Source organism: Penaeus vannamei, chromosome 5 (assembly GCF_042767895.1).
Source record: "Penaeus vannamei isolate JL-2024 chromosome 5, ASM4276789v1, whole genome shotgun sequence".
NCBI classification, from domain to species: Eukaryota; Metazoa; Arthropoda; class Malacostraca; order Decapoda; family Penaeidae; genus Penaeus; species Penaeus vannamei.
In genome coordinates this window covers 44,047,564-44,062,563 of record NC_091553.1, presented here as the reverse complement: position 1 = coordinate 44,062,563, position 15,000 = coordinate 44,047,564, and the positions used below count along the sequence as shown (strand labels likewise).

The 15,000-nt window shown below is 35.8% G+C and overlaps 2 protein-coding genes across 10 annotated transcripts in view; one reads left to right on the top strand and one right to left on the bottom strand.

Annotated features, from left to right (window-relative positions):
* The window catches only part of Snx1 (sorting nexin 1), a 30,310-nt gene extending 24,520 nt beyond the window's left edge, over positions 1 to 5,790 (top strand). For all 8 annotated transcript variants that reach the window (XM_070122147.1, XM_027361895.2, XM_027361896.2 and 5 more), the window contains 5 exons: positions 1,559 to 1,789; positions 2,004 to 2,072; positions 2,528 to 2,671; positions 3,982 to 4,134; positions 4,414 to 5,790. In XM_070122147.1, the coding sequence (XP_069978248.1) occupies positions 1,559 to 1,789; positions 2,004 to 2,072; positions 2,528 to 2,671; positions 3,982 to 4,134; positions 4,414 to 4,464 (648 nt within the window). In that variant the 3' untranslated portion in view covers positions 4,465 to 5,790. The remainder of the gene's footprint in view (positions 1 to 1,558; positions 1,790 to 2,003; positions 2,073 to 2,527; positions 2,672 to 3,981; positions 4,135 to 4,413) is intronic.
* A 1,081-nt stretch (positions 5,791 to 6,871) lies between these two features.
* The window catches only part of LOC113810177 (prohormone-4), a 142,645-nt gene continuing 134,516 nt past the window's right edge, over positions 6,872 to 15,000 (bottom strand). For both annotated transcript variants that reach the window (XM_070122148.1, XM_070122149.1), the window contains 3 exons: positions 13,872 to 14,003; positions 10,461 to 10,613; positions 6,872 to 9,732 (listed from right to left, as the gene is read on the bottom strand). In XM_070122148.1, the coding sequence (XP_069978249.1) occupies positions 9,539 to 9,732; positions 10,461 to 10,613; positions 13,872 to 14,003 (479 nt within the window). In that variant the 3' untranslated portion in view covers positions 6,872 to 9,538. The remainder of the gene's footprint in view (positions 9,733 to 10,460; positions 10,614 to 13,871; positions 14,004 to 15,000) is intronic.

The window sequence follows — 15,000 nt, the reverse complement described above, 5'->3', positions numbered from 1 at the left end:
TTTGACCCTTCTCCACACTGTACTCACTTTTGATCTCAGAACATAGCATTGTTTTCACAAAATTTGGTCATACTTTTAGCTAATGATGAAGTAATATTTCAAGATAAGAAAGATAATGAAAGTGAGGTGGGTCCTTGCCTTCTCAGATGTGTAATGAGCTAAGAGGAAGATATGTAATTTAGTATTGTTATCAGGAAATGCTAAACAACAGCTTACAACATAAGAGGAAAGTAAAGCAAGAAAGAAAAACAGGCAGAGAATCGTGTCTTTCTTCTTAATGGTGATACACGTTTTCGTATGCAAAAAAAGATAATGATCTTATTTATTATATCTGAAATTTAAAAGCAAATGTATTCTTATATGTAGGTTAATGTATGTTACTTGTGTGAGAAGGTATATCATTTTTATATGGAAAAATTCAAAGTGAAATTGCCGCATGTTAAATAATGATTGTGTCCTTGGGGGATTTTAGCAAATGCTAAGGTACTTTTGAAAAATACTTTTTCTGGAGTAGAGAGCTAAATGGGAGGAAATAGAAAATTTTTCCAAGTTGGGAGTAGGAGATTAACAGGAGGAGAGGGAATTTTTCAGACAGCAGATGTGCAGTGAAAAAGAGAAATCCTCCGTGATCAAGTATACGTTGCCATTCGAAGCAAGGTTTGAATAGCAACACATACACAAGATGTCCTCTTAGAGTAACCGGGAGGATGAAAAGCCTTACCAACCCATATGTGGATGTTGAAGGGGAATTTAGCTTCACAATTGGGTGCAAATAGGAGATATTTAAGTCGGAGATCCCTTTTGTTGCTTTTGATAATCTATCTACTTCTGTCACACGGTAAAGAGTCGATGGACCTCAGGTCGGTTTCAAATGTCCTTGGAGTATAGTAGGTATGGATTATTGAGTATTGGGTATTGATATTGATTATTGAGTATATTGAGTATTGATATTGTTATTAGTTGTTAGTAGTAGCACTGTTGTATCTTAGTTTTTCTTATTAATGCTAGATATGTACGTAAGGCTGAGTTAGGAGTAGATCAGGAATGAAAATTTGTAAGTTTTGGGAGGGTTTCATAAAGTCTTTTTGATTGAAATATTGAAAATTATTTGCAATTTGGTGAAGTATATATGTTTGGATATTTTGTGAAGTCGGACTTTCTTAGGAAGCATTACTGTGAATGTATTATGTTTTTTTGATATATGCTTTGAGATTGATAGTGACTGCTAAGTTTGTTCCATTAAGTCATAATTTTCATTATTATTGTAATATTTTATTTTATTGCTGTTACTGTTATTTTTAGTTCTTTCATCACATTACATAATCCCCACCATTTCACCACCACCACCTCCACCTTCATCTCCACCTCCACCTCCACCTCCACCTCCACCTCCACCTTCACCTCCACCTGCACTTCCACTCCCACCTCTACTCCCACAGCCACCTCCTTTTGATTGTCATCATCATATCATTGTTATAATCATTATTCTCACATTCATAACCACTTTATCACCACATTAAACTCAAACCCAAATACACCATTATTTTTCATCTCCCAGTGGTTTGAGGAGAAGACACAGCAGATTGAGAACCTGGATGCTCAGTTGCGGAAACTCCACGCAGCAATGGAGGGCCTAGTGGCCTACCGACGGGAGCTTGCAACTAGCACAGCCTCGTTTGCCAAATCGGCTGCTGTCCTGAGCAGCGTAGAGGAGCACTCAGCCCTGAGTCGAGCCCTCCACCAACTGGCCGAGTCCACTGAGAGGACGCATACTATTCATCATGCTCAGGTCAGCAAGAGGATACTGAGATGATATGTATTTTTTTTATTTTTGCAATACTAAACAAAACTTGTTTCAGGTGTCCTTTCATTTTGTTACAATATATATTTAAGTTACTGTATTGTATATCTATTATTGTGAGAGTAGAGATTTCTTTCTTCAGTTTCATTCATATGTATTTAATGTACATATTTCTTACTTTAAAGACATTTTTTATTTTTAGGCTGATGCAGACTTCTACCATTTGAGTGAGACCACCAAAGACTACATCCATCTCATTGGGGCTGTGAAGGTATTATTGTCTGATAATGTTATGGATTTTTGTTTGAGAGTTCATGGAAGTTTTAGGTGTATGGTACAATTCTTCCCCCTTATTCCTGTCAGGATAAGAGGGAAGATTGATGGTCAACATTCAGAATAGAAGTTTCAAGAAGACACAACATAGGTTGCATAAGCATGAAGGCTAAATATTTTTTCCAGGATGAGTTTGTTACTTACCATGTTGAATGTGCGTACACGTCAAAGGGTTGCAAAAAATAAATTAATAAATAAAGGCTGAGTTATGACGAAACATTTGATATTTGTGTAGAAGAAAACAAGGAGAGAGAGTAAACTGTATATAACTGTATATCATTTGTTCTTTCACGGGTAAAATGCAGGATAGAACTGCAGGTGAAATACAGTATAGAATATGTACAAATACCATTACTTATAATAATATCCTTAATTGGGATCACCAACTTTCAGGATGTATTCCATGAGCGTGTCAAGACATTCCAGACCTGGCAGCATGCACAGACAATGCTGGCCAAGAAGCGCGAAGCCAAGGCCAAGGCGGAACTAGCTGGCCGGATGGACAAGGTTCAGCAGGCCCAGGATGAGGTGGCTGAAGTAAGTAGCAATGGTAGACTTTATAAGCTGTAGTCTTGTTTGAGTTGAATTTCTTTTAATTTTCAAGGGTTGAAAAGATTGCTGTGATAGGCAATTGTTTGAAATTGAAGTGATTTATTTTGAACTGAAGCTAGTTGATATCCAGGAAAAATAGAGGTATATTATGAATGACAGAAATGATATGAATATGTAGGAAATGAAAGTTTTTTTTTCAGAGATATGTGCAGGAAGATCATCTGTCTTTTGAGAGAAAAAATGTTTGGGTAGGCATGAATTGGTAGAATTAAGGGATCATCTGCCAATAAGCATATATTTTTGTTTTTTAAAAGCTAGTAATGGTATAACATATGAAGATGGTGATATTTTTAAAATGATTGTGGCCCATATAGTTTAACAATTGCGCTCCTTTTGATCTATAGTTATTCCCCAGGTGAAGTGAGCTATTTGCATAACATTTTTGAATGGGGTAAGGGGGGGAAATATTTGTTCACCATTCTCAGAGTTTAACCTTTGAATTCTCTAAACCAATCCGGATGATGTTACGTTCCCATCATGGAAAATCTGGGTCGAGGTCTGGGTGAAGTGAACATGCCATCATCGGGTAAAATAGCCGAGGACCGGGTGATGTGAACTTGCTGAAACGAGCGAAGGCCACGATGACAGACTTGCCATGAGTGCTCAGACCTCATGGAGTATGATTTGACTCATGTAGCACTTACAAGGGGGCTTTAGCATTATTCCCATCGATAAATGAATATGGAATGTAATGTATGTAAGCTGTGACTGAAAGAGCGCCAGCTCCAGGGAGAACATCATTTGCATGCTGCACACCATATTCCTGGCTGCTGCGACCGATGACGCAGGTTGTATTATGGAAAATTGAAAATTACAAAAAAATAAGATACATACCACATACAACTAAATGTTCCATACTTTTTTTCTTGCCCAGTTATTTACTACATAGGGAAATAATATAGAGTCTGTACGAGGAAAATAAGCAATTAGCATCTGGATAAACCAAATCAAAAGACAGATATGGACATTGGCAAAAAGGCTAAAAAAAAGTTAGCACTAAATCACTTTACAAAGGCAGGCACAGAGTCTTGTCACCTCTCATGGGTGTTCGTGTGTGCCATCCCTGCGCACCACATGCCTGGGATGTTGGCTACTCGTATAATCCACTGCCTGTATTTTCGGCACCGTGATTTCCGTGATGCTACTGTATCCAACAGGTTAAGTAACCACTTAAATAATTATTGTTGGAATTGATTTTGTTACATCTTTTCTAACAGTTTCATTATTCCTTTCAGTGGGAGGCGAAGGTGGAGAGAAGCCAGGAGGAGTTTGACCGTATCTCTCGAGCCATCAAGAAGGAGATGGAACAGTTTGATATAGTGAGAGTGAAAGATTTCAAAGACATGTTGGTGAAGTACTTGGAAGCTTTGATGACCTCTCAGCAGCAGGTGAATAAATATATTCTGTTCATATCAACACAGTTTTGTGGGGCCAATCATTTTGTTTTATTCAGTATACTTATTCAACTTTAAAGTCCATACTGGGTTATCTGTGAGCCCTGTAATTTTATTGATTACTTCCAAAAAAATTTGTGTTTTGATAGAACACTTCCATAACTTGAGCAAATGGAATTAATTATGTTTTACTACAGATAAAGAAAGTTTTACTAGTAGTTTGTTATTGTGTATACAGAGCCTTTCAATTATCATTTTATTCATTCTTTCCAGATAATCAAAGTATGGGAGACATTCCTCCCAGAAGCAAGGGCTATTTCGTAGAGGATCTGCTGAATGCCTTGAATTAAAGAGTTACGGCTGTAAATTGCTGAAGAGTGGAAATGTTGGTGATGGAGTTTCACTTTCCAATTTATGCACTCTTCCTTTTTTTTCCTTTTTTTTTTCTTTTAGCATTAGCCGATGTCAGAATCTTGTTCTTTTTGTTTTTATTTATTTTTTATCCATTTTATATGTATACAGCCATTTCCCAGTGATTAAAGTTTTTAAGCATTCCTCCAAATTATTATTTTCTCGTTTTTTCTTTTTCTTTGTCAATGTTTGAAGACGACAAAATGCATCTTTCTTGCTTAAAATGATTATAATGCAACCATTCCTAGATGTTTATAAAAGATTTGCTTGTTGATATTTTAAGATATTTGGAACATATATTTTTTCTCCATTTGAAATGCTAATGGAAAAGTGAAACTAGCATTAATCCAGAATATCAGGTATGAGTGCTTTAAAAATATCTTGTTTTTGTAGAACAATATATATATGTATCTCCTTGCAAAAGATGTATGATTCTTCATTCTTATAGAGCTTCTGATAGATTTTTTTTTACCCACAGACTACCCATTCATAAAAATAAAGCTTACAATAACGTCCACTTTTAACCTTATTACTGCAAGATGGTCTGGTGTCGGAAACCATGAATGGTCATCTAATGGTGTTTCAGTGAGGGGATGAAAGCTGAAAGTGTGGTGTGTCTGGGCCAGTTTGTTATTTATTGTTCAGTTTTGAATGAAGAAAAAGATCTGAGTATGAACACATTATCAATGTTGAAAGGTGAAATGTGATCCGACAAATTAAGAGCTTACATTGCTATGTGGTAATTAAGTGCAGTTAATTAGATGTGCTCTTTTTTTGTGGTATTTCCTTTTTTTTATTTACGTAAACCACTTTTGATGTATTTTTCCAGAATGAAAAAACAACAACATTGTATTGTATCACATAGGGTGCACCTAGGATGTTTGTGAATAAGTTAAGATTAAACTTTTTTTTATGAGGGGGGATGTATCTTTCAGCATTTTATTGCTCTTAGCTTGTTTTGCGTCTCCAGAAAAAAAAAAGATGGAGGGGAAATTTGATTTACTTCAGCTACCCCTTTTCCCATTAGATTAAGGCATACTTTGATTCTTTGGGATTATTTTGTTATAAATGTAAAACCAAGATGGTATTCGCTGAAACCTTGTGTCATTCGATCTATGGTTTTGAATGCTCAGGTTTATACTTTATTTTTTGTCTTTAGAAAAGTAAAATCTGTGCTGAAATTGATTGTACAGTATATATATGTATATGATTGATCACTCAAAAAATTATTTAAGGTGATTTGTGTTTTAATTTTCCCTGAAGTTTGATTTAGATATTAAAAAATGGTAATTATGCCCTCTTTTTTAAGGGATCTACCTTAAAAAGGTTTTTCTTAACGCAGTTTTGCTGCTTGTATATTTTAGGCATGATGTACCTCATATACCACATATTGTTATTTATAAAGAAGATGAAAGCCTTGAAAATGTGGACATTTACCATCAACTTAATTCAGTTCTTAAATTGCTTTAAGATAAAGGTCATCAGATTACTTTTTGTTGCTACGTAGGTTAATAAGCTCATGAAATTAAGAGATTGTACCTTTGTGGGGAAGTTACAGCATTCATGGTGCTAATTTGAAGTTTGTAAAGAGTATCTGCAAGAGAGTCTAGACGTGCTCTTCGTCATAATTAGCATGAATGTGTCATCTTTTGACTGAATATTCCTAAGTTAATATATTCATGAATATTTCAAAGTAAATATATTTTCAAAAGCATTAAAAGTTTCTTGAAAGGGATATTTCAGAATTACAGAACATGTCATCATGTTTTTCCAAATACCTTAGAAATCAAAAGTTTATCCTAAAAGTAAATGGTTGGTTTATGGTCACTGTTTTTCAGCAGAATATAAAAAACTTTATCCATTCCTGTTCCCCATCTTTAATCCTGCATTTTTATTTAGATTGAATTACTCTTCTACACATATTCATTTTAATAATGTAGGACTTTGGTTTGTTTAAGTGCCATTGTATGCTTGGTGCAAGGAGCAACCTGCAACAAATGGGCATTGTCTACTTCTACCCTGTCCTAGTTTTTCCTCTGGATGTGGTATATTAAAGCTAGTTTAAATAACTTTAGGGCTAACAAAGTAACTAACATGGTAGAATAATATTGCAAGGAGAAACTGCAGTACTGAGAACTGCATATGATTTCTTTGTATTAATGTTTCTTAGTCCACGATTTGAATATTTAATGTCTTTGATTGCTAAAACTTATAATTATCTTTGCATATTTTTGTCCGTTGATGTAAACAAATAGTTGTATATTTTCCTGATACTGGAATTCAGGACCATTGCTGGCTGTAAATATTGGGATATAAAGCATTTATAGAAATATTATAATTTTATTTTAGCTGAAAGGAAACACTGTGCTTTACAAAGAAGGTCAGGTCATGATAAAATGATTATACTGAAATTCTTCACCAACAGCTGTTTTCACAATTTTTGATATTATGTATGTAATCATTTGGTATGATAAAACAATGCAGTGGTTCATCATACTTCTAATCTCTATGATAGAAAGTTCACTGGTTATTAGATTCAAAATTAACAGCTCAATATTCCAAACAGTATGGATAACAGATTCATTAACAGAAGCAGAAGTAGCAGACCTTTTGCTTATCATTCAAAGTGTACAGATTTGTTCTTGCATATCTCTGTAATGTTATTCATGAAATTGTAATAAGAGATTTTTAGATGATATTCAGCTAGGAATGGAATATTGTATTGTATCTGTGATGGAGACCGTTCTGCTTGTGACTTTTTGAAGAAGTAAAATTGGTGAGAGCAACAATATAATACAGATTTTTGTTTATTGGATCATACTTTCACACTGCATCCACGTAAGCTGAAACATTATTTTTTCCTATTTCGTTTTCTTCACATTAAAAAAAAATTGCCTTTTTTATTGCACCTGACTACAGTCCTCCAGCCTAAAAAAAAGAAAAAAAAAAAAAATACAGGATAAGAGTGAGAGCAAAAGAGAACAAAAGTTGAAATCAAAACTGAAGTCTGTTTCTTCACCTAATAAAGAGTGGATGGGATAAATTTACCACATTTTCCTTTATCACTAAAAAAACAAAACCAGCAGGGCGTGAGGCAAACTCTTTAAGGAAGAAAGAAAGAAACACGTGATATTATTGCCCGCTACACTAAAGAATCACGGCCATCGAACATTACATTTTGTGCATCTGTACATTTAGTCAAAAGCAGAGAACCATGCATGCATATAATATCTGACAAAACATATCACATGTGAGGAATAGGTAGATCATATTTTTTCTAGATTTAAACAACAACCATCGTGTGTGTTCCTTTTGGAGAGACATTTTCTAACATGGGGAAAAATTCAAATACAAGTACACATACTTGAAGTCTTAGCTTAATCATGTTCATTTGAATTACAGATAAACTGTGATTTCCATTAATTATATAGAATCATATTCTTTTAAAACCAATTTTTGTCTTTTTGTATACATGAAGTTAATTTAAAGGGAAATCAAACATACATTATCATGCTGTTGAAAATGTAATAGCTTTGTGTGTAAAAAAGAAAGAAAGAAAAAATCTGAAAGGCAAGTACCAAAGAGAGATAAAAATGTATGTTCACGGTATGAAAAGAGGGTGGGTCCTAGAATATGGTCATGGTTGGTAACTGGTTGTTGGTATGGTTGAGTATCGGGCTGCTACCAAGGCAATAACAGGACACACCATCTTCCCAGTTTTAAATAAAACAAAATTCCAATCTAAGAGGAAGTTAATTTAATCAGAAAAAATGGGTATAATTCAGATTAATTTACAAGTGAATCAGTTACCTTCCAGAACTGTACATTACACATATACAAAGTTTATTGATGTTTTGAGTGAAATTTGAATAACAGAGTTTACTGAGTAATGGAGAATCACATGGCTAAGTGATATAAACTGTTTCAGATAAAATTCAGCATTACTGTATAACTTTGACCAGAAAAACAACATTGGATTGCAACATTTCTAGAAGTTTATTTTTGAATGCAGAACAATTTTCGGCTTAGACTTTATGTGTACAAAGAATTTTTAAGCAATTTATTTTTTCTGTCCACACAACAATGGTTGTATAAATTACTGATTGTTACACAGAAGTCAAAAGGATTTGCATATAGAAAACAAGAGAGGATGCACATAAAGATATGACTGATGTATAAACATACATCTAAAAAGAAAATTTGTGTATTCCCTCAAATAAAAAGATATCACAGAAAATATTTAGAGAAATCCGTACACTAAAATACAGTGGGTAATAACAGAATAAATGCTTACAATATATTCACAAAAATATTTTTAATAATTATATTATTAGATAAAGCATAATGTGCTATACATTAACTTAACCTTAATTAAGTGTATTTGTATTTTTGTCTATCATACATAATTTAAATAATAACATTAAATTCTACTGAATTACGCTCTGTATCTGACTTAAAAGTGACCAGGTTTTAATGCTTTTAAATGACTACTCTACTTTCTTAAATGTCATTGTTTATATAATACTTCAGGATATCTTGAATCAGTGTGGAGTTAATTATGGTATTTTATATATATATGTATGTATCTCACAATCAGAACTAGTATTTTGCATATATGTTCTAACAATCTTACTTATATCAGCTTTATTATCGGTCATAAGTAATATGAGATTACAGACACCAATTGGTCCAGAGTTCTGCCTCATGAGCTCTTATTGTAAACTTTGATCACACTGACAACAGTCATACAGCAAAGGGCCATGTCCATAGATCCAAGATCTGAAAATATTTCATCCTAATCCTTCTGATCTGCATTTACCATCTCCACTTTCATCCCCTTTCATATTTCTTGTTTTCATTTAGTCATCAACATTTTTACATTCACTTTTTCATCCCTCTTTTTTTTTTTTTTAAAGAACTGAAAATCCTTCCTCTTCTCGCTTTCTCTCTTCCTCTTGGTCGTTTTCTCTTTCGTCAGCGTCCCTTCTCAGTCCAAGAATCCAGTGTTGACAAGCTTTTCCAGGAAGAACTTGACATCTCCGAGCTCTGAGTCCTTAATGCCCAAGGACTTAAGCATGCCGATGTCTCCATTCTCCACAGCCATGAACACAGAACGCAGGTGCTCCACGTCGCTCTTCATCAGGTTCAGAGAGCGGCCGAACTCATCGATGGTCTGGGACTCTGCACAGGGGAGGGAAAGAATGATAAGAACAGGTGCTACTATATTCTAAGTAGTGTTGATTCCTTGTTTATTCAAGCATTGATGTTAATATTGGTATACTTCGACTACTAAAATAATACATTACTGTTACACTTCATGGTTATGGTTAGGAAAATTTGAGAAAACTATCATGCAACACAGGGAGTGACTTAAACTCTGTCTGGAAGTTACAATTTTTGGGCAATGTCAAACTGCACTGTGCTGTTGTGTACTATACACTATATATAGCATTTTGGAAAATGGTCACATCAGTAAAAATGTATCTACTGAAAATAATATACCAATCTTAACACAGAGCTGAATTTATACTTCAAGAGAAACGGAAAATTGATATAAATTGAGAAGTTTTGAAGTGTCTTCTCAAGACAAGGACAGTGCTATGAATTGTCTACTTAGAACAAAGACAGTACTAGGAATTGTCTACTTAGAACAAAGACTGCTATGAATTGTCTTAGAACAAAGACTGCTATGAATGATCTTAGAACAAAGACTGCTATGAATTGTCTTAGAACAAAGACTGCTATGAATTGTCTACTTAGAAGAAAGGCAGTGCTATGAATTGTCCACTTAGAACAAAGTGCTATGAATTGTCTACCTAGAACAAAGACAGTGCTACGACTTATTTCTTCACGGCTAAGAAAATACTACTTATTTCCTAAATCGCCCTCACACATCCAAGACACCTCACCTGAAAGAGCCACAGCCACCTGCTGCACGCCACCAAGGGGCTTCAGGGCATTGCGTGCCTTTGTACCGAAGAGCTTCTCCAGGTAGTTGGGGCCGTGGGAGGCGAGCAGGGACTGGAGGAAGGATGCGGTCTCCTCCACAGGTGGTCGCTTGGCTGTGAAGGAGGAAGGTGGATGAGATCTTGAGAGGTTGTAGTATGAACCGTATTCATGTTGACAAATGTGGAAAGGTATGAATGAGAACGAATATCTTCACAATACAAGAGATGTATTTAACCGGTTTCGATTATATCTTCGTCAGAAATACATGTATTTCTGACGAAGATATAATCGAAACCGGTTAAATACATCTCTTGTATTGTGAAGATATTCGTTCTCATTCATACCTTTCCACAAGGTTGTAGTATGTCTGTTTCTTTTAATAATGGGCTGTTAATGTTTAATGTTTGAAAATAAATGTGCTACGCATCCGAGGTCATATAGCACAATGGGCTGTTAAATGATTATCTTTCTGGGAATTGTATTGTGTAGTATCTGTATCTTAAGTCAAAATATGCTGCATTAATTATACTGATCTGATGAAGTTACTGCCAGGTAAAAGATCATTTTGACATAATATATACTCAGTGGGTATATATTCTATAACATTACGGCACTGTCATAAAGTTATGAGAAAAGTTACATGATCAGTGCAAGCAAAGAATAACATCATAAATGAAAAAAAATTGGTTGCGATAAATGGAACGTTGAGATTAAGCCCTCATGCGCTTCCAGCCAAGGTCTATTATTATTGGGAAAGGCTAAATCAGTAGCAACTCGAGGAGGTGTCATGGCGCCTGATTCTATTTAGGGAAAAAGGCAAATGGGGTTTATTTTGATGACGTCACAAAAGTTACGGATGTTTTGCGAATATGGTCGATCATTTTGGTCTCTTCAAATTTCAAAAAGGATGGAAAATAATGAATTTAAGGGTTATATTTTCATTCAACAATCATCACAACAGACTCTATGCCACCTCCTCGAGTTGCTACTGATCTTGCCTTTCCCGTCTAAATATAAGTATAAAGACCAGTGGTTCCCAACTTGTTTTTTTCCACGCGACCCCAATCATGAATTTCCAGGCATGACCGCGACTCCAATTTGTTCTACAGTGCATAGGCTTATATCATATTCTCATATACATAACTCTATAAACGAAAATCCTTAATTACGATTATATTTTATTTAGTTCGAGTTTCACCAGAATTCAGCGGATTTTTTTTCGACAGCATCTTTAATTAGTGTGTAATAATCAAACTAAAATTTTGCCAATAGCTTTCAATCAGTGTGATTACGTATTTGCTGAAAACATTTCAAAATTGACAATTGACCACGCCTGATATCTTGAGGGCTTGGCGACCCAGGGTTGACAAAAGCTGCTATAGACTAGCCTTCCTTGCCTTACAACTGCGCGGTAACTTAATTTTAATAACCTTGTAGCTCATTACATAGCTCGTGACGTCACTGCCAATTATTGTGAATCTCTAAGAAATACACAATACTTTTGGTGTATTTCTGTACTTTGAAGTTACATGAAAATTATACTAAAATCTGTATTTATCAAATGGTCATTCCTTAGATACATGCTGTGTTTTATTTTATTATAAACGCACATTTTTTTGTATTTGAAATGCTTGTTTCACACTTGCGCAAGCGCTGTCATCTACCGGCAAATTTGACAGTTTTGATACCACAGTACTCATTGCTCGTTCCAAATGTAAAGGTTATTTACAGTGGTGTGTTTCTAAATTCTTTCCCAGCATTACAGTGAAACCGATCGGTCCCATACTGAAATTATTACGATCTCCAGGATAGGAATCAACGATGAAATAGAAAAAAAAGTGTTCTAGCTGCAGAAATACGCCAGTGCTTCGTCCCATCCCAGCCACCCACACGCCGGCCATAAGGTAAACCCATTTTTTTTATCTTCAAATGTAGACCTATAGGCGTTGGCGATCGTAAGGGGGTTCGGGGAAATATGGTGATCGAGAAGGGGGTATATTGTTTATGCGGAAACCTAGTAATCTGTGGTAATTTGTGCGTATAGGACGGGTTTCATTCGCTCGTTCGGTCGCGCTGTGTCGGATCTTCCGTGGTCGAATCTTCGCTCGGTTTTTTATTTTTTATTTTCCACCTTTTACGTTACATGAAATGCGATTCCTGGCTAGGGTTTCATTTTTTTTTTACACTTTAACTCTTTGAAATACCTGTTATGAGATGAAATCGGGCTATGAGTTGTGGAATCAGTGGTCATGTTGGAAATAATTACCACCATAATCTATTGTAGCCTTTAATCTGGATCATTTTATATAAAACATTAGCAGCTCTACACACACCTACACATTACAAGATCTAAGAACCCTATTAACACCCACACCAAGAACTCCTTTTCTTAATTTGTTCTCGGGAAGGACTCCTTGTTAAATTTCCTTTCGCATAAATTGTTCTTCTAAGCGAATTCACAAATGACTTTCGAGAACGTCTTCGTCTAAGTGGTTCTCCAGAGCGCTGGTTTTCATTAATGTTTTCAACCAAATAACAATTCGGTAACTGGTACATTCTTCCACGCCCATTTTTTTTTCTTCGAGAAATTCGTCTTATATTACAGTTGTATTTCAGTTAATCCTTACATTAGAGAACATGGATCTACACTCACACTTATCCATATACACACTCACTCAATTTTACCCTCACACACTCATCAAAACTACTAACTCACTCAACACACTCATCCTTAGGCCTACCCTCACGCTCATCAAAACTACTCACTCACTCACCCTTACCCTCATACGCACTTATCAACACTCATTCACCCTTACCCTCATACATACCCATTCATCCTTGTCCTCATATACACTCATCCTTACCCTCACACACTCATCAAAACACCTCACTCACTCACCCATACCCTCATACACACTCATAAACGCACTCAATCTTACCCCTATAAGTACTCGTCAACACACTCACTCACCCTTACCCTTACACGCACTCATCAACACACTCACCCACCCACACCCTCATACACACTCAACACCCACTCACCCATACCCCCATACTAACTCACTCACCCATACCCCCATACTAACTCACTCACCCATACCCTAATACACACTCACTCACCCTTATCCTCATACACACTCAACACACTCACTCACCCTTATCCTCATACACACTCAACACACTCACTCACCCATACCCTCATACACACTCAACACACTCACTCACCCATACCCTCATACACACTCACCCATACCCTCATACACACTCACTCACCCTTATCCTCATACACACTCACTCGCCCATACCCTCATACACACTCACTCACCCATACCCCCATACACACTCATCAACACGCCGCACAGGACACTCACCTGCAGTACACAGCTGGAGGTTCTCATCGTAGCCATCGGGGCAGTCGGGGGCGCCGTCGCAAAGGTACTGGATTGAGATGCACACGTGGCCTCCAGGACACCGGAAGGGCTCATAAGCAGCGCACTCTCTCTCTGTTGGAGGGGGAGAAAAGAAAGTTTATTTATGAGGGTTTTTTTTCCCTGTGTTTTGATGATAGGTTGGTGGTTTGTCGGATATTTATTTTGAGGATTTTAGTATTTTTTTTATAGGTTGGTGGTTTGTCGTATATGCATTCTGAGGGTTTGAGTTTTTTTCTGTGTGTTTTGGATACGTTGGTGGTTTGTCGTATATTTATTTTGAGGGTTTGAGGGTTTTTTTTGTGTGTGTTTTGGATACGTTGGTGGGTTGTATATTCATTCTGAGGGTTTGAGGGTTTTTTGAGTGTGTTTTGATTTCGTTGGTGGTTTATCGTATATTCTGAGTTTTTTTCTAGATGTGTTTCGGATACGTTGGTGGTTTGTCGTTTATTTATTCTGAGGGTTTGTGTTTTTTTTTAAGTGTGTTTTGACTTCATGGTGGTTTATCGTATATTCTAAGTATTTTTCTAGGTGTGTTTTGGATACGCTGGTGGTTTATCGTTTATTTATTCTGGGGGTTTATTTTTTTAAAGTGTGGTATGACTATACGTTGGTGGTTTATCGCATATTTATTTGAGTTTTTTTCTAGGTGTGTTTTGGATACGTTGGTGGTTTGTCGTTTATTTATTCTGAGGGTTTGAGGGTTTTTTAAGTGTGTTTTGACTTCGTTTGTCGTTTTGCTGTTGGGTTGAGATGGTTTGGATATGTGTGTGGAGTTGGATATGTGGAAACTGAATAATATGTGTAAAACATGTGTATTTTATGGGGTTCAGTCATGTTAATCTGCGATTTTAAACAGCATTATGTATCAGTATGATGTATGATGGCAACGGGAAAGATAATATAAAATAAAAAGATGGAGAGCGAGATATAGGAAAGGATAGATAAAGAATAGATATGTAAAACATGAAAATGCCCCTGAAAATCAACTGTTTACTAACAACTAATGGTGAAAAGCGGTAGAAAATTTGTAAAATATTTACCTTATTATCAAAAATGGGAAATAAAAGAG